At 53.4% G+C, this 19999-nt stretch overlaps 2 protein-coding genes across 3 annotated transcripts; one reads left to right on the forward strand and one right to left on the reverse strand.

Moving 5' to 3' along the window:
* Window positions 1–1085: 1085 nt before the first annotated feature.
* DNAJC30 (DnaJ heat shock protein family (Hsp40) member C30) lies at window positions 1086–6139 on the reverse strand. Its single transcript, XM_044993746.1, has one exon. The coding sequence runs from the start codon at window positions 6045–6047 to the stop codon at window positions 5436–5438; it is 612 nt and encodes a 203-aa protein (XP_044849681.1). The 5' UTR covers window positions 6048–6139; the 3' UTR covers window positions 1086–5435.
* A 26-nt stretch (window positions 6140–6165) lies between these two features.
* On the forward strand, window positions 6166–19618 carry BUD23 (BUD23 rRNA methyltransferase and ribosome maturation factor). 2 transcript variants are annotated; one of them, XM_044993744.1, is made up of 12 exons: window positions 6166–6328; window positions 6812–6849; window positions 7780–7875; window positions 9408–9490; window positions 9637–9733; window positions 13167–13263; window positions 13676–13825; window positions 14329–14414; window positions 14744–14789; window positions 15402–15463; window positions 16897–16986; window positions 17343–19618. In XM_044993744.1, the coding sequence occupies exons 1-12, from the start codon at window positions 6281–6283 to the stop codon at window positions 17395–17397; spliced, it is 948 nt and encodes a 315-aa protein (XP_044849679.1). In that variant the 5' UTR covers window positions 6166–6280; the 3' UTR covers window positions 17398–19618. The 2 variants fall into 2 exon arrangements, with proteins under 2 accessions (XP_044849679.1, XP_044849680.1); XM_044993745.1 differs by having other exon boundaries at window positions 6176–6328; window positions 13676–13726; window positions 17343–19613.
* The last annotated feature ends 381 nt before the right edge of the window (window positions 19619–19999 follow it).

Here is a 19999-nt window from a genome sequence, read left to right on the forward strand (position 1 = left end):
GTGGGTCCCAGCTGCTCCCTGCCCCCCCTCATTGAAACAGGTGTGCAGGGTTACAGCCCTAAGAACTGCAGAGCACCAGTGGACATGGGGCTGGCTGCAGACAGGGGCGTGGGGCAGGGCTAGCTGGAGGCAGAGAGTGTGACATGGGCTGGCTGTAACAGGGGCTGGCTGTGGGCAGGTGATGCAGACAGGGGGTGGCTGCAGGCAGGGGGTGGGCAGGAGGCGGCGGCGGGCAGTGGCTGCAGGCAGTGGCTGCAGGCAGGGGCTGGCTGCGGGCAGGGGGCGGCTGCGGGCAGGTGCGAGCAGGGGGTGGCTGCGGGCAGGGGGCTGCAGGTAGGGGGCGGGCAGGGGGTGGCTGCAGGCAGGGGGGGCTGCGGGCAGGTGCGGGCAGGGGATGGCTGCAGGCAGGTGCGGGCAGGGGATGATTACAGGCAGGGGGTGCGGGCAGGGGGTGCGGGCAGGGGGGCTGCGGGCAGGGGGTGGCTGCAGGCGGGGGGGCTGTGGGCAGGTGCGGGCAGGGGGTGGCTGCAGGCAGGGGATGCGGGCAGGGAGTGACTGCAGGCAGGGGGTGCGGGCAGGTGCGGGCAGGGGGTGGCTGCAGGCAGGGGGGGCTGCGGCTCCAGCTCACCCCTGGCAATGATGCAGAAAAGGTCAAAGTGTTAACTAAATATTTCTGTTCAGTATTTGAGAAAGACACAGATGTAGTCTCATTATACGATCAAACTCGACATTCCACTAGTATCGCAGGAGGATGTTCAACAGCAACTACTAAAGTTAGACATTTTTACATCAGCAGGTCCATCCAAGAGTTTTAAAAGAGTTGATTGAGCAGCTTGCTGTGCTGCTGTTGATTTTCAGTAAGTCTTAGAACACTGGGGAAGTTCCAGAAGACTGGAAAAAAGCTAATGTGCCAATATTTCAAAAGGGTAAATTGGAAAACTCAGGTAATTATAGGCTTGTCAGTTTCTAATCGATCCCAGGCAAGATAATGGAGCAGCTGATATGGGACTCAAAAATTAAAGGAGGGTAATATAATTAATGTCAATCAACATGGGTTTATGGAAAATAGATCCTGCCACACAAACTTGATTTTTTTTATGAGATTACAAGGTTTAACTGAAATGTAATAGTGTTGACATCAGTTTAGACTTCTGTAAGGTATCTGACTTGTTACTGCACATTCTGACTAAAAAACTAGAACAGCAAATTAACACCACACACATTAAGTGGATAAAAAGCTGGCTAATGGATAGGTTTCAAAATGGTAAAACGGGCAGTTTTTCTAATGGGATCCCACGATGGTTAGTTCTTGGGCTGTGCTATTTAACATTTTTATCAATGACCTAGAAGAAAACAAACTTACCACCGATAAACTCATCAGATGACACAAATTAGGGGCATGGTAAATAATGATGAGTACAGGTCACCGATTCAGAGCCATCTGGATCATTTGGTAAGCCAGATGCAAGCAAACTATGCATTTTAATACAGCTAAATGTAAACATACATATCTAGGAACAAAGAACATAGGCCAGATTTACATGCTGGGGGGCTCTATCCTGGGAAGGAATGACTCTGACCCAAAGGAGCTAATGGGATCCCAAGATGAGTAAACAGGGAATCTTGAGGAGTCGTAGGGAGGTTATTTTACTTCTGTATTTGGCACAGGTGCAACCCCCTGCTGGAAAACTGTGTCCAGTACTGGTAGCCAGAAATCAAAGATGTTGGTAAACTGGAGAAGGTTCAGAGAAGAGCCACAAGAATGATTAAAGGATTAGAAAACCTGCCTTAGAGTGATATCCAATGGCTGGAAGTGGAAACATGGCTAATTCAGACTGGATACAAGGTGTACATTGTTAACAGTGAGGGTAATTAACTATTGGAACAATTTACCCAGGATCATGGCAGATTCTCCCTCATTGGTGATTTTTAAATTGTGACTGGATGTTTTTCTAAAAGCTCTGATCTAGGAGTGATTTGGGGGAAGTTCTCTGGCACAGGAGGTCAGACTGGCACAATAGTCTTTTGGGGCCTTCAAATCTATGAACTGCAAACAGGTTGCACCTTTCCCTGGGGACAGTGACGTGAAGCAATGGGGACAGAAAGCTGCTAGGACCAGTTTAGTGAGCACAGCACTTTCTTGCTGGGGCTCAGATTGACAGCACTGCTACCAGTTCCACCAGCTGGTGAGAGCACCAGGACACATACTAGTGGAAGCTTTTAATGGCAGGGAGAACCCAGTGAAGCCCCAAATACAGCAGGGGAAATCTCTGTCCCTCTGTCCTCGTAACAGAGCATGCTTACTGCAGGCTTTGCTAGGTCCTCTCCTTATAGCATTTACCCTTGCCTTCAGGTCTCTCCACAACTCTGCACTGTCCAACTTGTCCTCTGCTATTACACCCCCCTTCCACCAACACCAGCTTGCTAGCTTCTCCCACAATCATCTCCATGCTGCCTTTCTCCATCTTACCCCTTATTCAGGAATCTAATCCATGAAAACACTTCTTCAAACCCCTCCTGCGGACCTCTCTCTGCTGGGACACCTATAAACAATCAGCCAGTTAATGATGGCCAGCTGGGCTAAATGACTCTTACGTTGTCTGTTCATAACAAATCTGCTTTGCCTGTCCCCACAATTTCCCTTTTCTTGAACTGTAACTCTTCAGGGCAGGGGCTGTCTCACTGTGCCAAAGGAAGAGAGACAGGCTTTCATCTGCACACGATATGTCCAACTTTAATATTCTTGGCAACAGCTGCATTTTCCTTTTACAAGTCCTCATTCTAAGGCATATTCTTAGAGCACATGGGTTAATACAGTGATTTGTCTCAGTATATTCCACCTCTGACTCAGACTCAGCCATCCACCAAGCATATATGCAATTCACAGAGGTGCCTACTTCGGTGGAATAACCTGGCCCCTCTTCCACCCTAAGTGTGCCAGGAGCAGTGCACATGTCTGGCATAGTTGTGCAGGTTTATTCCTACTCCAATTGAAGATGGTAAAATTAAATGAATTAGGAACAAAAATGTTCTTTGCAGGATCCTCCCAGGCACCAGTGTGGCAGATCCTCACTGCACCGTACCAAGCCATGGCACAGCCCAGCAGCAGAACTCAGAACAGTGCATGGAGTCTGTGTGCAGGGGAAGACCCAAGATCTCCAGATACTGGGCATTCCGGAGACATAAAAGAATTGCCAACTCAAAGGGCCCTGAGCAGGACTGCATGAGGAGCCCATAAACCTTTGCACTGGGGATCAGAGGGAGGAGCAGTTTCTCCAACCTACTTCTCCATCACATTTCCACGTGACTTGGCCTCTTCCAGATGCTATGACTGGGAGAGTTGTCAAATTCGAAGGCCAAATCCTAATCAGACTTGGCCTGAAATACAACAGTGTCAAATCCACACTGCAGACCAAATGCAGCTAGAGAACCCTCAGTTGAGAAGGAGCATTAATAGAAGTAGGACTGGAAGTCCCAGCACTCCAAACCTCTCACTCCATGGAATCTAATCCAGGCCTCTCTCCCAGACTCCTAGCACCTCCTTATAAAATGGCAATGCTGGGAGCTAGAACCCCCGCCCCCCCCCAGCCAGACAGGGTGATTAGACTCAGTGCCTAATACCAAATAAGAGAGGGACAAGCGAAGTAGTCCTTTTACCTCACAACACTCCTTGCGGCAGAACCCTCACCCACAGGGCAAGTGTTCCTCTGATCATACAGAAGGCATCTCTGGATTCTGTGGTTGTTTCATGGATCTGTTCTATGCATTTCCCTATTTACAGGAAAATAAAAATTTCCTGCAGTGAGAGGCAGAGTGCTGGGATTCAGTGCTCAAGGCTATGAGCCAAGCACAGTGGATCCAATGCAAATGAGAAAGTACGAAAGTGAAATCCTTGGCTCTCCATCAGCTACGGGTTTCGTTCACTCCATACTGCGTGGCAAAGTCCAAGTGAAACAAGTAAAACTCTCACCTGCAGAGGAAAGAAGGTGGCTTCCACTGCAACATTCTCTGTCACCTCAACATTTCATTACATATAAATATCATATCCCTATTTGTCTGAACACCTCTTACACACAGGACACACGGATCAGGACACAATGAAGTTCAGTACCCAGAATGCTACACTTCCAAGTTATGAAGCTCTCTGGGAAGATAGGCTGGAGCCAAGTACATCAGCCCTAGACAGGGCAGGCTCCCCACAGCTTAAACATTGAGCAGTGTTTATGGAAGACCCTAAAAAGTGGGGAGACAAGAACCCTTCTCTACCTGTAGACCCAGGCAGGTGGCCTCACACCGCAAGACAGAATATTTGCTACCACCATCCTGAGCTGTTCTAATGAACCCAAAAACCTTTGGTACCAAGTGTACTAGAAGTCAGGCAGGTCTCCAAGAGGCGCAGGGGAGCTAATAACAAAGGCAGCAAGCCCAGCTGAGTGACAGTCAGATACCGGTAGCCCTGAAATACAGTACATCAGAGAGGTGGTAAGAGCACCCAGCTACCTATACATTGTGGAGACAGCATCTCTCAGTTCTTGATAACTCAAGACCCATAGCAAACTACTCTTCAGCACCAGTGAGGATACAATCTACTCATTCATAAAGTGCAAAAAATAGGGAGGACCCAGTCTTTGCCTAGTTAGGCTCACCCTACAATCTGACTTTAGGCCTGCTCTCCACTAGGAATTTACATCAGTAGAGCTACCTCTCAGGGCTGTGAAAACTCCACACCCCTGAGACACAGTTATACCAATTTAACCCCGGCGTAGGCAGCGCTAGGTTGACAAGAATTATTTCATCAGCCTAGCTAATGTCTCTCAGGGAAGCAGTCTACCTACACCAATGGGAGAATCCCTCTTGTCAGTGTACATAGTGTATCTACACTGAAGTGCTAAAATGGCACAGCTGCGCCACTTCAGCATTTTAAGTGTAGACATACCTGAAGTGGGCAGGTTTGGATGAGACTGCAGGATTTGAGCCTCAAAAGGTGAACTGAAATGCATTTTATACCCATTAGGACTACAGTTCAGGGAAGAGAATTCTATTAACACGTAAAACCCAGCAGAAAGCTGCATTCTTTCCCCCGCAGTGAGTGGTAGAAACATCTCCAACGCTGGCAGGTGAAGGGCAGCTCCCTGAACGCTGCTCTTAGCAGGCAAGTGTCAGAGGAGACTTCTGATTTGGAAGGGTAATTATATTGGTCTCTACGTGCAGTGAAGGAACTGGGATCTCAAACCGATTTGTGAAGATATTTTAATGGCATTTCAGCTCCCCTAAGGTGTCCTTGCAAAAGCACAAGGCCCGGTACGGCCCGAACCGTAGAGATCTCCGCAGCGACCCTTCCCCATGCGGGCCTGTCCATCGGCACAACCAAGGCCTTGGGCCAAGTCCGGGGGCGCGGCGCGGCGCGTCACGTCACGCCGGGGGGCTCCGGGCCTTCACTTCATGCCGACCAGCAGCACCATGGCGGAGAACACGAGCGCGGCGACCGAGAGCTCCGCCAGCCAGCCCCCCTGCCAGCTCCTGGCCGCCGCCTCCTGCTGCCTCTGGCGCTGCTCGCGCAGCGCGCGGAGGAGCTGCTGCCGCCGCTCCAGCTGCTCGCCGTAGTGCGCGCGGTAGAAGGCGTCGAAGTCGAAGACGGGCGCGGCGGCGGTGGCGGCGGCGGAGGGGCGGCGGGCGGGCGCGCTGCGCTGGGCGGGCGCGCGGGCCGAGGGCCGGGCGGCCGCGCTCAGCTCCGCGCGGCTCAGCACGCCCCGGTCGTACCTGCGGCGCAGGGCGGCGCTGCCCAGCACGGCGTAGGCCTGGTGCAGCGCCGTGAAGCGCGCGGCCGCCTCCTTGCTGCCCGCGTTGCGGTCCGGGTGCCAGCGGAAGCTCTGCGCGTAATAGGCCGCCTTGATCTGCGCCTGCGTGGCGCTGGCCGGCAGGCCCAGCAGCTCGTACAGCCCCGCGGGCCGCGCCGGGCCCCCGGCGGCGGCGCTGTAGGGCCGGGCGGGCAGGACGCGGCCCAGGAGGGCGCGGGGCCAGCCCCGAGCGGTGCGAGCCGGCGCCATGCGGGGCGGGGCGGGGCCGGTACCGCTCGCCTCAACCCGACTTCCGGGGCCGTCGGCCCCGCGCCGCGCGGCCAATGGGAACGCTCCCTGTGAGGGCGGGGCAGCAAGAGGTCCCGGCCAATGGACTGAAGAAAGTCGCGTGGACGGACGGCTGCCTCGACCAATGGGAGCTGCCGGCGCGCCAGCCTCACACAGTGCGCCGCGGCTCGGGGAGATGACGTCAGAGAGTCAGCATGGCGGGGAGCGGCCGGAGGCCTGAGCATCGCGGTCCCCCGGAGCTGGTGAGTCCGGGCCCGGCGCCCCTGCGTCGCAAGGCCTGGGTGTGGGCGGGGCTCTGGGCCTGGGGAGGGGCTGCCCTGGGGTCTGGGGGGGCGGGGCTCGGGGGCGCGGCTTGGAGGGGCTGGGGTCTGGGGGTGCCCCGGGGGGCGGGGCTCTGTGGGGCTCTGGGGCCTGGCTTGGAGGGGGTGGGTCTGGGGGTGTCCCGGGGGGCGGGGCTCTGTGGGGCGAGGGGACGCGGCTTGGAGGGGCTGGGGTCTGGGGGTGCCCCGGGGGGGCGGGGCTCTGTGGGGCGAGGGGGTGGGGCTGGGGCCTGGGGGTGCCTGGGGGGGGGCGGGGCGTGGGCTCTGTGGAGCTCAGGGGCACGGCTTGACCTGCGGAAGTAGTGGAGGTCTCTGGGCCCGTGGGGGTTGGCCCTGGAGGGCATGGTGGGAGGGGAGCATCAGCCTGTCCTTCTCCGAGTTTCATGATGTTTGTTTTTCTTGCAGTTCTACGATGAGGCCGAGGCCCGGAAATACTCCCAGAAGTAAGGGCGCTTCCCCTGCATGCTTGCTCCCTTGTTGTGGTGCACATGGCCAGTCCCCAGTGGAGGTGGTGAGGATGGGTCTTGTCCCATCTCTGTGTTGATGTCCAGAGCATCTGGAGTGCTGTTTGCTGTGTGTCCCAAAAAGTGTCAGTGTGCACCAGGAAATGCAATCTGAACTAAAAAATTACATGGTGAAAGACCTCAAGCAGGTCTGTGGTGCAGCTACTCTGCTGACATTAATGGATGTGGAGCTGTCTCCTGTGCAGTAGTATCTGCTCCCAGCAAGCATTCTCCGTTTGTACTGCGCAGCTCTCCCCATAGTGAGCATAAGATCTGCCGTTGTGCTCTTAGCTATAAACTCCTGAGGAATGGCAGAGCTGGGTGCCTGACTTCAGTCTTAGTAATTGTGTGGAGAGCTGTATTGACCAATGGTTGAAAAAAGCCTAAGCCAGTTTATGCAGGGCCCATGGGCCCCCAACGGAATGTGGAAATTTCCACCAGAAGGCTGATTCCCATCTTAGGCCTTTCCTTGTGCTTCCAAGTACTCAGTTATTCATGAAGACAATGAAGGTCTGAGCCGGAGGTTACCTTGGCTGTGACTTTATTTTGGGCAGCAGAAGCCACTTAGATCTTTCATTGTTGCTTTCATGTGAATAAAGGTAACAGTCTCAAGTTGCAGTGTGAGAGGTTTAGGTTGGATATTAGGAAAAACTTTTTCACTAGGATTGTGAAGTACTGGAATGGGTTACCTAGGGAGGTGGTGGAATCTCCTTCCTTAGAGGTTTTTAAGGTCAGGCTTGACAAAGCCCTGGCTGGGATGATTTAGTTGGGGTTAGTCCTGCTTTGAGCAGGGGGTTGGACTAGATGACTTCTTGAGGTCCCTTCCAACCCTGAGATTCTGTGATTCTAAGGAGGATTCTTTCTCCTCAGCTCTCGAATGATTGAGATCCAGTCGCAGATGTCAGAGCGGGCTGTGGAACTTTTGGGCTTGCCAGAAGATCGGCCGTGTTTCCTTCTGGATGTTGGGTAAGACCCTGCATATGAGTCATGTAGAACTGTAAGGATGCTGCTTTCCTCCTCCCACCTAACCTCACTGGCCTTCATGTTGCAGTTAGAGAAGGACAGAAATCTGAATTGTCAGTGTAAGGGTTTTAGGTTTGTACTACAAATTACAGTGGATACTATGATGATGACGACCATGGCTCAAATTTCTAGAAAGAACGTGAGTGTCTCAGTACTTAATTTCCGCAGTTGCTGCTTAGAGAGAGGAGAAAGAAGATCATTGTCCTGAAAGGTTTGCAGACATGTCAGTTTGACGACGTATCCCATAATGTTTTATGGGAATATGACATAACTGGAGTATGTTTTATGCTACATGTGCCATGTAACTTCTCTGTAAAGGTTATGGTCTACTGAATCTATTCATCCCATTTGTACACATATACCATTTTTGTACTTGAAGTTATGAATATTGGCTGTATACTTGCTTGATTTCTAAGTTAGCTTTGTAAGGCATTTGGTCAGCTTCTTTAGAAAGGAATTTGCAAAGTTAAATGCCCAATCAAGAAGCACTTAAGGAAAAATGGATCTTGGAATGCTCCAATACACATAAGAAGTCTACTTGAGGATATTCAAGGTAGCATGTGAACCATGGCTGCTACCTGTAGTTCTGAGTCATGCATGGACATGTGATTTGCCCATGTGACTCCAAAACTCCATCTTGGAGCTAGACTTTGCATAGGATTGAGGAGGGGGTCTTCACCCACAAGAGAGAGTCTATATAAACCCCCAGGAGGCCCCTCCATTTGGTCTTCATCTGGCTAAAGAGAGAGAGCCTTTCCACCCCCCCGCCCCCCAAGGATACCTGAAAGGAACTGGAACAAAGGACAGTAACTACAGGGGGTGTGAGTGATTGCTGGACCCAGACTAGAAGGAGACTAGTCTGTAAAAGGAAGCTTACTGGGTGAGGTTTTTATCTGTATTCAGTTTCTTAAACATAGACTTGCATATTCTATTTTATTTTGCTTGGTGATTCACTTTGTTCTGTCTGTTACTACTTGGAACCACTTAAATCCTGCTTTCGGTATTTAATAAAATCACTTTTTACTTAATACATACTCTGGGTTAATTAATAATACCTGGGGGGCGGGGGCAAACAGCTGTGCATATCTCTCTATCAGTGTTATAGAGGGCAAACAATTTATGAGTTTACCGTGTATAAAATGGATTTATTTGGGGTTTGGATCCCACTGGGAGTTGGGCATCTGAGTGTTAAAGACAGGAACACGTCTGTAAGCTGCTTCCAGGTAAGTCTGCAGCTGTTAGGGGATGTGGTTCAGACCCCAGACCTGGGTTTGCAGCAGGCTAGCGGGTCTGGCTCAAACCAGGCAGGGCACTGAAGTCCCAAGCTACCAGGTCAGGAAAGCAGGGGCAGAAGTAGTCTTGGCACATCAGGTGGCAGCTCCCGGGGGTTTCTGTGATCCAAGCCGTCATAATCAGTAAAAGGGCTGGATATTGGGATAGATCTGCATTTCTAAGATCTGTTCTTTTGCTTTTAGCTGTGGCTCTGGTTTGAGTGGAGATTATATCTCTGAAGAGGGACATCACTGGGTTGGGATGGACATCAGTTCTGCCATGCTGGGTAAGCAGATTCTCTTCCACTGCATGCCCTAGTGGGCAGACAATACATATGTGCAGTGGGAGGGTTAGAAATGTATAAAATGCTGCCCTGGGTACTGATCTGAAGACTTGTGGCCATCTGCCTGACTTGTCTTTTGTGCTGTGCAGATGTTGCTATGGAGAGAGAGGTGGAAGGAGACCTCATCCTTGCAGACATGGGGCAGGGGATTCCCTTCAGGCCAGGCATGTTTGATGGCTGTGTCAGGTAAGACATTGCTCTTTGTTTTTTCTCTTAGTTCTCAGAGCTCTGCCTAGCAGGAAGACACAACACAAGCCTGGCCTTATTAGCTGGCCTTCCCAGCTTGCACTCCATAGCAGGTAGTTGAAATTTGGACAGGCTTTGAATTAGGGATGCTTCTTCTCGTATTTGGGAGCAGCTGCTGGAAAATTACCTTTGACTCTCGTAATACTGAACTGTGAAAACAGGGAACGGCATATCCAAAAATCGAGGAATGGCTAAGAATCACTGTTAACTAAGGCTAGCAGATGGTGCTGGCTTCCTGTGCTGAACATGGCATAAGAAACTAGATCATGGTCATGCTGCTCATTTGGGGAGGGATGGGAAGAGTCAGAACCCCTGACACTAACGGATCGGTTGCCCAAGCATATAACCTGTTCACTAGTTAATCCTGCTGTTATATTCAGCGTGTCACAGATCCGTACGATCTGAGCTGTGCCCCAGCTTTTAAACGGTCTGTTGGAGGAACCCCTTTGGTGTGCCAGATCCCCAAATGGCCCCAATCTTCCTTCAGTGTAGGCCCGCAGCCTCACTGCCTCTGATGTGTCCCTGGGTCCAGCACTTGTGATTCACACCATAGGCTCTGCCCAGTGAGTCCGACTGCGCTGGACTCCTAGTCACACTTTTACACTGTTCAGGGGCTACTGCACCTCAGCAGGTATTTGCAGGGACACCAGGCAGCCTTTTCAAAGCAGAATAGGGTTTATTAATCTGGAACGCAGCATCGGGAGTCCTTAGGTTAGCACAGAGAAATCAAGGTTAAGATATAGTCCATCTGGCCAGGCCAGAGCAAGCCGCCAGCCAAGCTGCTCCAGGTTCCATTTCAGGCTCTCGGTCCCTTTGTCCCTCCACAGGGAGAGCAGCCCAGCCTCTCCCAAAAGCTACTGTTTATTCCCTGCCTGGTCCCTCTTAGTCCCTTGTTCTGGAGCTGGCCGCTGCTCAGTTTCCCTGCTGAGAGGTGGGGAGAAATCTTCCTCTTGATGATTGTTTGCTAAGTGTGAATTGTCTGGTCACTGGGGCTTCCCATTACCTCTTAGGGGTCAGCTCCCAGACTGCTGCACTGGGCAGCACAGCATGGGGAGGAGTGACCAGCCCTCTGTGGAGAACGAAGTGGTTCAGGACTATTTAGAAAAGCTGGATGAACACAAGTCCATGGAGCTGGATGCGCTGCATCCTAGGGTGCTAAAGAAGTTGGCAGGTGTGATTGCAGAGCGATTGGCCATTATCTTTGAAAACTCATGGCGATTGGGGAGGTCCCAGATGACTGGAAAAAGACTAATGTAGTGCCCATCTTTAGAAAAGGGAAGGAGGAGGATCCGGGAAACTACAGGCCAGTCAGCCTCACCTCAGTCCCTGGAAAAATCATGGAGCAGGTCCTCAAGGAATCAATTGTGAAGCACTTCAAGGAGAGGAAAGTGATCAGGAACTGTCAGCATGGATTCACCAAGGGCAAGTCATGCCTGACTAACCTAATTGCCTTCTACGAGGAGATAACTGGCTCTGTGGATGTGTTATTCCTTGACTTTAGCAAAGCTTTTGATACGGAGTCCCACAGTATTCTTGCTGGCAAGTTAAAGAAGTATGGGCTGGATGAATGGACTATAAGGTGGCTAGAAAGCTGGCTAGATCATCGGGCTCAATGGATAGTGATCAGTGGCTCCATGTCTAGTTGGCAGCCGGTATCAAGGATCAGTCCTGGGTCAGGTTTTGGTCAATATTTTCATTAACGATCTGGAGGATAGCATGGACTGCACCCTCAGCAAGTTTGCAGCTGACACTAAACTGGGAGGGGAGTGGTAGATATGCTGAAGGGTAGAGGGACTTAGACAAATTAGAGGATTGGGCCAAAAGAAATCTGATGAGGTTCAACAAGGACAAGTGCAGAGTCCTGCACTTAAGATGAAAGAATCCCATGCACTGCTACAGACTAGGGACCGAGTGGCTAGGCAGCAGTTCTGCAGAAAAGGACCTAGAGGTTACAGTGGATGAGAAGCTGGATATGAGTCAACAGTGTGCCCTTGTTGCCAAGAAGGCTAGCGGCATATTGGACTGCATTAATAGGAGCATTGCCAGCAGATCAAGAGATGTGATCATTCCCCTCTATTCGACACTGGTGAGGCCTCATCTGGAGTACTGTGTCCAGTTTTGGGCGCCACACTACAAGAAGGATGTGGAAAAATTGGAAAGAATCCAGCGGAGGGCAACAAAAGTGATTAGGGGGCTGGAGCACATGACTTATGAGGAGAGGCTGAGGGAACTGGGATTGTTTAGTCTGCAGAAGAGAAGAATGAGGGGGGATTTGATAGCTGCTTTCAACTACCTGAAAGGGGGTTCCAAAGAGGATAGATCTATTCTAGACTGTTCTCAGTGGTAGCAGATAACAGAACAAGGAGTAATGGTCTCAAGTTGCAGTGGGGGAGGTTTAGGTTGGATATAGGAAAAACTTTTTCACTAGGAGGGTGGTGAAGCACTGGAATGGGTTACCTAGGGAGGTGGTGGAATCTCCTTCCTTAGAGGTTTTTAAGGTGAGGCTTGACAAAGCCCTGGCTGGGATGATTTAGCTGGGGACTGGTCTTGCTTTGAGCAGGGGGTTGGACTAGATACCTCCTGAGGTCCCTTCCAACCCTGATATTCTATGATGCTCGATTGGTATGGGTTGGTTTCAGCAGGTTCCAGACAGTTCCTTAAAATTCATTGTGCCCAGGCAGCGAGATAACCCCCCACCCATCCCATGTCTCCTGCAGCTCCAAGAGCAGATTTAGCCTTTTAGCCCTTGCTGGACAGCAGTTGAGGGTATGGGAGGAAACTGAGGCACAGATAGGATCCATAATACTACAGGAAATTCCAACTTCCTCTCACAGCATCACCCACAATTATGGACTCTGGTTATTGTCGAATGCCCTTGAGGTGTCATTGCTGGGCTCCAGAGTGACGTCCACCATTTCTATAAATCTCTCTCTTAGCACTCCTGGTCTACAGTTGCACTACATCCATTCAAATCTGGACTATTTTGTATCCATAAGGACTAGAAACTCTGTTGTAATGAAAGCTTGCGTTCTGCAGAATCTAGATCTGACAGATAAGTACACCAAATGGGTCAGACATGACTTGCAAATCAGATATGTGACCTCCTGTGCTAGACAGCATCTCTTTAGAATGGGCTTATACAACACCTTTGCTCCTAAAAAGTAAGAGGCAATGCACTGATGAAGCAAATGCAGTAGTTGTCTTGGGCCCAACAGTATGTCACATGCTATCTTGGACTACAGAATAGGTGTGAGGGACACTGGTAGGAGGAGGACGTTAGGGGACTGGAGTCTTTGTTAAAGAATGTGGCTTTGGTTGCCCACGTGGGAGGCTTGGTGGCTCAGTGTCACTTAGGTCATGCATTCTCTTTCAGTATTTCTGCAGTGCAATGGCTCTGTAACGCTGATAAGAAGACACACAGTCCCCCAAAACGCCTGTATCGATTCTTCTCAACCCTTTATTCTGCCTTGGTAAGTGGTGAGTGACAGATATGGCCATTTCCTGCAATGTCCTTGAAAAACCTTATTGTATTAAGTATATTGTGGGTGGGATTGTATGTAACATCTCTGGGGGGAGATGTGATGTGGGGCCTGGGAGCTCAGGGATTGTAATGAAAATGTGCCAGACACGAGTGGATGTTTAGAACAATAAGGGTGAAGTGGATTTCCTCGGGAATCCTCAGGAAAAGGTTCATGCAAGTTTCCCACCGTCAGTTATGCAAACCCCCAGCCTTCTGAAGCTATGCCCTGAGGAGTGGGTCATGGTCTGCTGATTACTCAGGAAGGCCTGGGTTGAGTGAAGAAGCAGCTGAACTGCCCAGTCTCAGTTCTGGTTCTGAATGTGAGATAGTTCTGAACTTGTAATCACCTTTGTTTCCTGTAGGCCCGAGGGTCCCGAGCCATCCTGCAGTTGTACCCTGAAAACTCAGAACAGGTGACTTTGGCTGATGGGGAGAGGGGATGCAAGGAAGGAGGAGGCAGAGAAGCCCTGCTCAAAGTTTGGCTGTTTTTCCAGGGGGTACTGGGAGCTGAGGTGGGTGTGTGAAGATGGGCTGCTTTAAGGACCCAGCATTTGGGGTTGAGCATTTGGTTTGCAAGATTTCCCAGAGGTCTGTTCACTGGTACTGGTGAAAAGCCGGGGCCTCGAGGAGCCATGGGCAGGCCGCTGGGCTGAATGCTATTCAGTGTTATGTAGCACCAGAGCTTTGCAGTGTCAACCCACTGGCCTTTTCCTGAAGACTCACTGTCAGTTAGACTGAGCTAGAGCATGAAGACAACAGACAAGCGGGGGTGGGGAAAGGAGAGAGGAGTTAAAATAAATACAACCAAAGAGTGGTTTCTGGAGGGATTGCTGGGGGTTGGATTTAGGGGTTGCTATGAAAGGGGGGGTGATCTCACCATTGGGGAGCCCTAGCCCGGCTAGACCCTGCAGTAAGCTGCACCGTTAGCTGCTGGCTGAGCCTCGGGTGCTGTGCTGTACATTGCTGGCATGGTGACGGCTGAACAGTTCCTGACAGCATGTTCTCTCTCTGCCAGCTGGAGCTCATCACTGCGCAGGCCATGAAGGCAGGGTTCACGGGAGGAATGGTGGTGGATTATCCCAACAGCGCCAAAGCCAAGAAGTGAGTTCTGTCTCCCACTAGGCTGGGGCCACTGAGTGTGACCTGAGCTGGGGTGAGCCCATCCTTGTAGTGTGTTACTTTACTGGACTCTCTGACATGGCTGTGTCTCCCCCGTATGGAAATACTGCCCCATGACAGAGGCAGGAGTTCCTGTTACAGACCCTGCTACTGATCTGTGAGGTAGATGGCCTGTGAAGGACACCTAGCCTCAAGTCAGCTTCTGGAAACTGTGTGGGAAGCTCTTGACTAGGCCTCTGAGTCCCAGACTCTCAATCTGAGGCCCAGGAATCTCATCTCTCTCTCTCTCTCTCTCTCTCTCTCTCTTTCAGGTTCTTCCTCTGTCTCTTTGTTGGGACGGCTGGTGCGTTACCAAAGGTAATGAGCTGCGGCTCAGAGATGATGGTGCAGCTGGCAAAGTGGGAGGGAACAGGGGGCGGAGTGCTCAGGATCTCCTGCTGAGGGATGCTCTTTTGGTAGGTGTGGTTGCTAGGTAACCTGAACAGAGGGAGCCTGGCCAGAGGCTCCAGTGGGCTGTGTGACATCGTCCCGCCAGGGGGCCAACCTGGGCTTCAGACTCAAACCTTTGGGAAAGGGATGTGCACAGAGGGGCTGATTGCCATCCCTGATGGTGCAGCTCCAGCCGCCTTTGTGTCTGAAGTCGGATGTGGCCACCTGTCGTGCACTGGTCCCTTCCCAGCAGCACTATGGGAGAGGGGACCTAACCCTGTGTCCTTAGTACCAGGATTGCCAGCCTTGGCTCATCCTGTCCCAGACCTTCCATTGAGCCAGCTCGGGGCTGGCCTGGGTTTGCCTCAAGCACTGGGAGATCAGTTTGCGCCTTCCCTCCGGCGCAGCCTGTCCCCGAGGCTTGCTGAGTCGGGCCTCATTCCAGGCCTCGCTCTTGCAGAGCCCCCCTCCCCTTCTGTCCAGGGGCGGTGGCTGGGGCTGCACTTTGTGGCACTGAGGCCCGTCGCTTTGTGCTTCCAGGCCCTTGGTGCTGAGTGCGCTGATGGAGAGGAGTCCCAGCAGGCCAAGTTCACCAATGAAAGGTACCATGTTCACCAAGGTCCTCCCCGGGAGAGAGGCCACCTCTGGGGGCCTGGCTAGTGGGGAGGGGGGTGTCACTGACACTGGACGGTGGAGCCAGGGAGCTGGAGGGCCAGGACCCTGCGGTGGGAGGGCTCTAGCTCAGTGCTCAGTTTCAGGATTGCCTTGGCCTTGGCCTTTCCTGACCCAGACGTTTCCAGTCATGGTTTAGGCCACTGTGGAGTAGCAGAAGATGTAGCTGCTTCATGGCATATAAAATGGCCCAGAGGGGTCTGTTCTGCTTGTTTATACCTTAGATCATCCAGCCTGATCTCGGCTGGGAGAATTCTGGGGTGGGGCTGAGTTGTGAGTGTTTGGGCATGAAGTGCAGTGGGGCTGTTGGATTTTTAAGATGTCCTTTCTCCCCAGTTGAGTGGAGTTCAGTGTGTGGTAATTGTTCAGGCAGGCTGGCCCAGGGCTTGTCTGCATGGGGACATTCACTGGCATAAGACTGTCCACATGGGCAGTCATACTGGTATAATTGTGCCAGTAAGTTACCCTGTGTAGCCCTAAATTCCCTCCCTTCTCAGCTGTTTGGCCGTGTCTCTTGTGATGCCAGGCTTTCTGGGTACCTGGTGCATTTCTCTGCTGTTGGCATGTCTCCTCCCTAGGTGGTGGTGCAGGGCAAAGCTCCCCTTGCAGCCAGTAGGAGAGACTGAGAGCACCAGCCAGAGGATAGTCGTCGTGGTTGCCAGGAGCTGTTGGCTGCCATGTTTTCCTGCCTCTGACACTGTTCCACTCCTTAACAGTACCCAGCTTATGGCTCCTAATTACCAAGGCAGCATTCTGGCAGCTTGCTTAAAAAAGACCAGATTGCAGCTGCCTTCCTCTGTAATCTGGGGTTATGTCCCATGGAGACCCATGGTTCCCGCATGCAATTGGCTGTCAGACTAGAGTCTGCACCAGTAAAGTTGGTGCCCTGCATGCTGGGATGTGCAGTCCCCACCCAGGTGCATTCCTCTCTGAGCTGAGGTGACAGCTAACTGCTTTTTTGTGGAGTATTCTACCCGCCTGTGGTGCTGATGGCCTGCTGGTCTGTGCTCTTGCAGAGCACATGGGGAAAGCACGCAGCCCTGCCCCACTGCTGGAGGCAGGGGTTGCCTTGACTGAGGACTTGTCACCATTTTCCTTGCCTGCATCTTTGTCCTGCTTTGGCCAGTGCTGCTTGCCCATGCCACTGCTCGCTGCCTTAGCTTCCAGCCTCCCCCACACCTGGGCTGTCATTGTCCTGGCTGGCCTGAGGGGCTGGGGATAACTGGCCAATTACACAAGGGAACAAGAGCTGTCCTGTGCTAGGAACCGAATCCCAGAACCCTCCAGAGGCAGCCCAGAGCCCTCCAGACTGATCTTCCTTGCGTGGACCCCCATCAGCGCCATCATTTCTGTTTCTCTGTAGAACACGGTTCAGAAATGCCAAGGGCAAGTCTGTAAAGAAAAGCCGGGACTGGGTCTTGGAGAAGAAGGAACGCAGACGGCGGCAGGGCAAGTACGTTCCGTGGTGCCTCCCTTTGCCCAGATTCCCGTGGGTGGGAGGGAGCGAGTAGCGGGCATTGTATGGGTTGTAACCCGGCTGCCTGTGTCTCCCATGCAGACAGTGGCTACCACCCTTGTTTCAGGGCATGGTAACAAGGACATCGCAATTCACTTTCACTGTAGCCATTGCCTGCCTTTGGGCAGCATAGCCGCAACCCTTTTGTCCTGCTGCAAGCCTGTTCTAATGCTTCTGCTGACCCCTCTCCTGGCTATCAGTGGAGGCTCCAGCCCTTCTGGCTCTGTGGCCTGATTCGCTTCTAGCCCACATCCCTCCCTACAGCGTGATCTGTTCTGTGCCTTGCTCTGCAGGGAAGTGAGGGTGGATACGAGATACACTGGCCGAAAGCGGCGGCCTCGCTTCTGACTGCCCCGCATATTCCAGCTCGATGGTCGCTATGCAACAGCCCCTGTGGAACTTCCCTGCAGCTCTTGTGCCTCCCTGGATGGGCCCCCCTGGTCTGAAAGCTGCTTGTATGGAGCGGGTCTCTGTGGCCCTTGCAGCGGAAGGCTGGGCCATCTCTGCTGCTGTCCAGGGTCCCATTTGACGCTTCTGGTTGTATTTCATGGGATGATGCCGGTCACGAACAGACTCTGCATCTATTTTTATGTGCTGGGCGCTGACACTGAGCTGGCAGACCCCCTTTCTTTGGCCATCTGTTATGAGAGCCAACTGGAGGGGTCAGAAACACTGGTGGGCAGCCTGCCCCGTACTGGGTGCAAAGGGCCCTGGGTGATGGGACCTTTCCTGATGAGCTTCCAGCCTACTCAGTAAATAGGCCCTTGGTTACGAGTACTGCAGAGCTGTCGTCTTTCCGGGGGTGGTTCTGTGCACAGCAAGGGCTGATGGACCTAGTGCTGGTCTCCGCTGCTCCTCCCTGGTTCACAGGAGTATTTGCACAGTGCTGTGCCCTCTGCTTGGCTGCTGCAGGGTTACATACTCCGGTCGTGTGGCGTATGCTCAGTGAGCACTGAGAAAACCCACCAGTCGACCAGACTAAGCACTTCCGCAGCACTCATGGGCTGGCAGCTGGAGGTGGGGGGCTGCTGTATGCTACCCACCCTGCAGGGGCCCATTCCTCCTTTAGCTGAGGGCTTCAACGGGCCCTTGGAGGAACACTTCTGTTCCTGGCTGCAGCACGGCCCTGCCCAGCCAGCCAATGGAGGTGCCCTCGCTTCGTCCCTCCCCTCAGCCGCAACAGAGCGAGGAGCCCACTGCTGGCTTTACGGCTACAAATGTTTATTCTGCATAAAAATTCCACCCAATGGGAAGCTGTTTTGCACCCAAAGCTGGGGGCGGCGAGTGAACTGAGGGTGGGACCGGGAGCTGGGTGTAGACAGGAGGCAACGTACAATGTTGTTCTAGCCATGGGGACAGAGCAAGTCAGGTTCAAGATCCACATAGAAAACAAGGACACTTAGCTCACGGTACAGCAACGTTACAACCAAGGGCTTGCTCTGAACTCTTTCAAGTACATTAATTAAAAAACAAATCCCAGTATGAGTGAAAGCTGCCTGTGCCCCCCTGCCCCTCCCCTGCAATACTGTGTCAAGGCCCTGGCGCTGGGAGTCCTGGGGGCACGTAGCACAGGTGCTTCTTGAGAAAAGACGTGTTTCCAAAGGAAAAGTAAAACATCTTCCCCACGCCCAGCACAGCCTGGCTAATCGCATCCCCTCGTGCAGTAGGCTCCCCAAGGTGCAGGGATTGCACTATTGCACCAACCCCCCTTCCCTCCCCTAAGCCTGGCCTGCTGCAGGCTTCTCAGCCCCACTGCTTGGTGGTTATGGCAGCGGTGGGAGCAGCTGCTGGGAGGAGAGCCCTAGCTGGGCAGAATCCCACTTGCTGTGTCCCCAGTTGCACCTGCCCGCTTTGTATTGCTGGTTTCCTCGCTGCCCCCGTCCCTGGGCCCCTGCATGCTCAGCTGTTCTGGCTGCAGGACTCTGTGCTGAGTGCAGGGGGTCCCTGCAGCGGGGTCTATTGCAGCCCCTGCACCTGAGGATGGGGGCAGGGCTGTCTGGCTCACCCCGGCCGGTGGTCTAGGCTGCAATGGTGCTGCAGTGCCTTGGCCCCCGCAAGGGGTGTTTAGGAAGAAATAGCTGGTCAGCCTCCACCGCAGCTGCATTTTGAAGGGGCGACCACCAGTCCTGGCTCACCAGGAGCTGTCCAGCCCTTGCCTGCGGCAGAAGCCCTCCCCTGGCGGTCGCGTGGGCCAGGCTTTGCATGAGGCAGAGCAGAGCAGCGTAGTATTAAATCTCTGCTGGCGCTGGGGTCTAGAATCCGGGCCCCAGCCTAGCCCAGGAGCTGAATGCCCCCAAAGGCAGCGTGTGACCATACGCAGCCCGTCTCCCCCAGCAGGGCTGCCAGCGCCAGGGGAAGATGCCCCTTGACTCTGCCCGTTTCTCAAGCTTGCTGTGAAGTAGCTGCTCGCAGCTCAGGACTACAGCAGGGTTAGGTCCTGAACCCAGGTGGGACTCAAGCTGCGCAAGGCCAGAGGCTGGTTACCTGGAGGGAGCCGAGCCCTGCCCTGTTCTAGCGCCATCTTCGGCCGGCCCTGCCACGCCTGGAGGGAGCCGAGCCCTGCCCTGCCCTGCCACGCCTGGAGGGAGCGGAGCCCAGCCCTGCCCTGCCACGCCTGGAGGGAGCCGAGCCCTGCCCTGCCCTGCCACGCCTGGAGGGAGCGGAGCCCAGCCCAGCCCTGCCACGCCTGGAGGGAGCCCAGCCCTGCCCTGCCCTGCCCTGCCACGCCTGGAGGGAGCCGAGCCCAGCCCTGTTCTAGCGCCTTCGGCCGGCCCTGCCACGCCTGGAGGGAGCGGAGCCCAGCCCTGCCCTGCCACGCCTGGAGGGAGCCCAGCCCTGCCCTGCCCTGCCCTGCCACGCCTGGAGGGAGCCGAGCCCAGCCCTGTTCTAGCGCCTTCGGCCTGCCCTGCCACGCCTGGAGGGAGCGGAGCCCTGCCCTGTTCTAGCGCCT

The sequence above is a fragment of the Mauremys mutica genome, chromosome 19 (genome assembly GCF_020497125.1).
Source record: "Mauremys mutica isolate MM-2020 ecotype Southern chromosome 19, ASM2049712v1, whole genome shotgun sequence".
NCBI lineage: Eukaryota > Metazoa > Chordata > Testudines > Geoemydidae > Mauremys > Mauremys mutica.

Bases quoted from the DNA above. Each gene is read 5' to 3' on its own strand.
- DNAJC30 (XM_044993746.1), bottom strand. From the start codon at position 6,047: ATGGCGCCGGCTCGCACCGCTCGGGGCTGGCCCCGCGCCCTCCTGGGC.
- BUD23 (XM_044993744.1), top strand. From the start codon at position 6,281: ATGGCGGGGAGCGGCCGGAGGCCTGAGCATCGCGGTCCCCCGGAGCTG. The intron at 6,329-6,811 runs GTGAGTCCGGGC...TTTTTCTTGCAG, and splicing joins ATCGCGGTCCCCCGGAGCTG to TTCTACGATGAGGCCGAGGC. The intron at 16,987-17,342 runs GTACGTTCCGTG...CTTGCTCTGCAG, and splicing joins CGCAGACGGCGGCAGGGCAA to GGAAGTGAGGGTGGATACGA.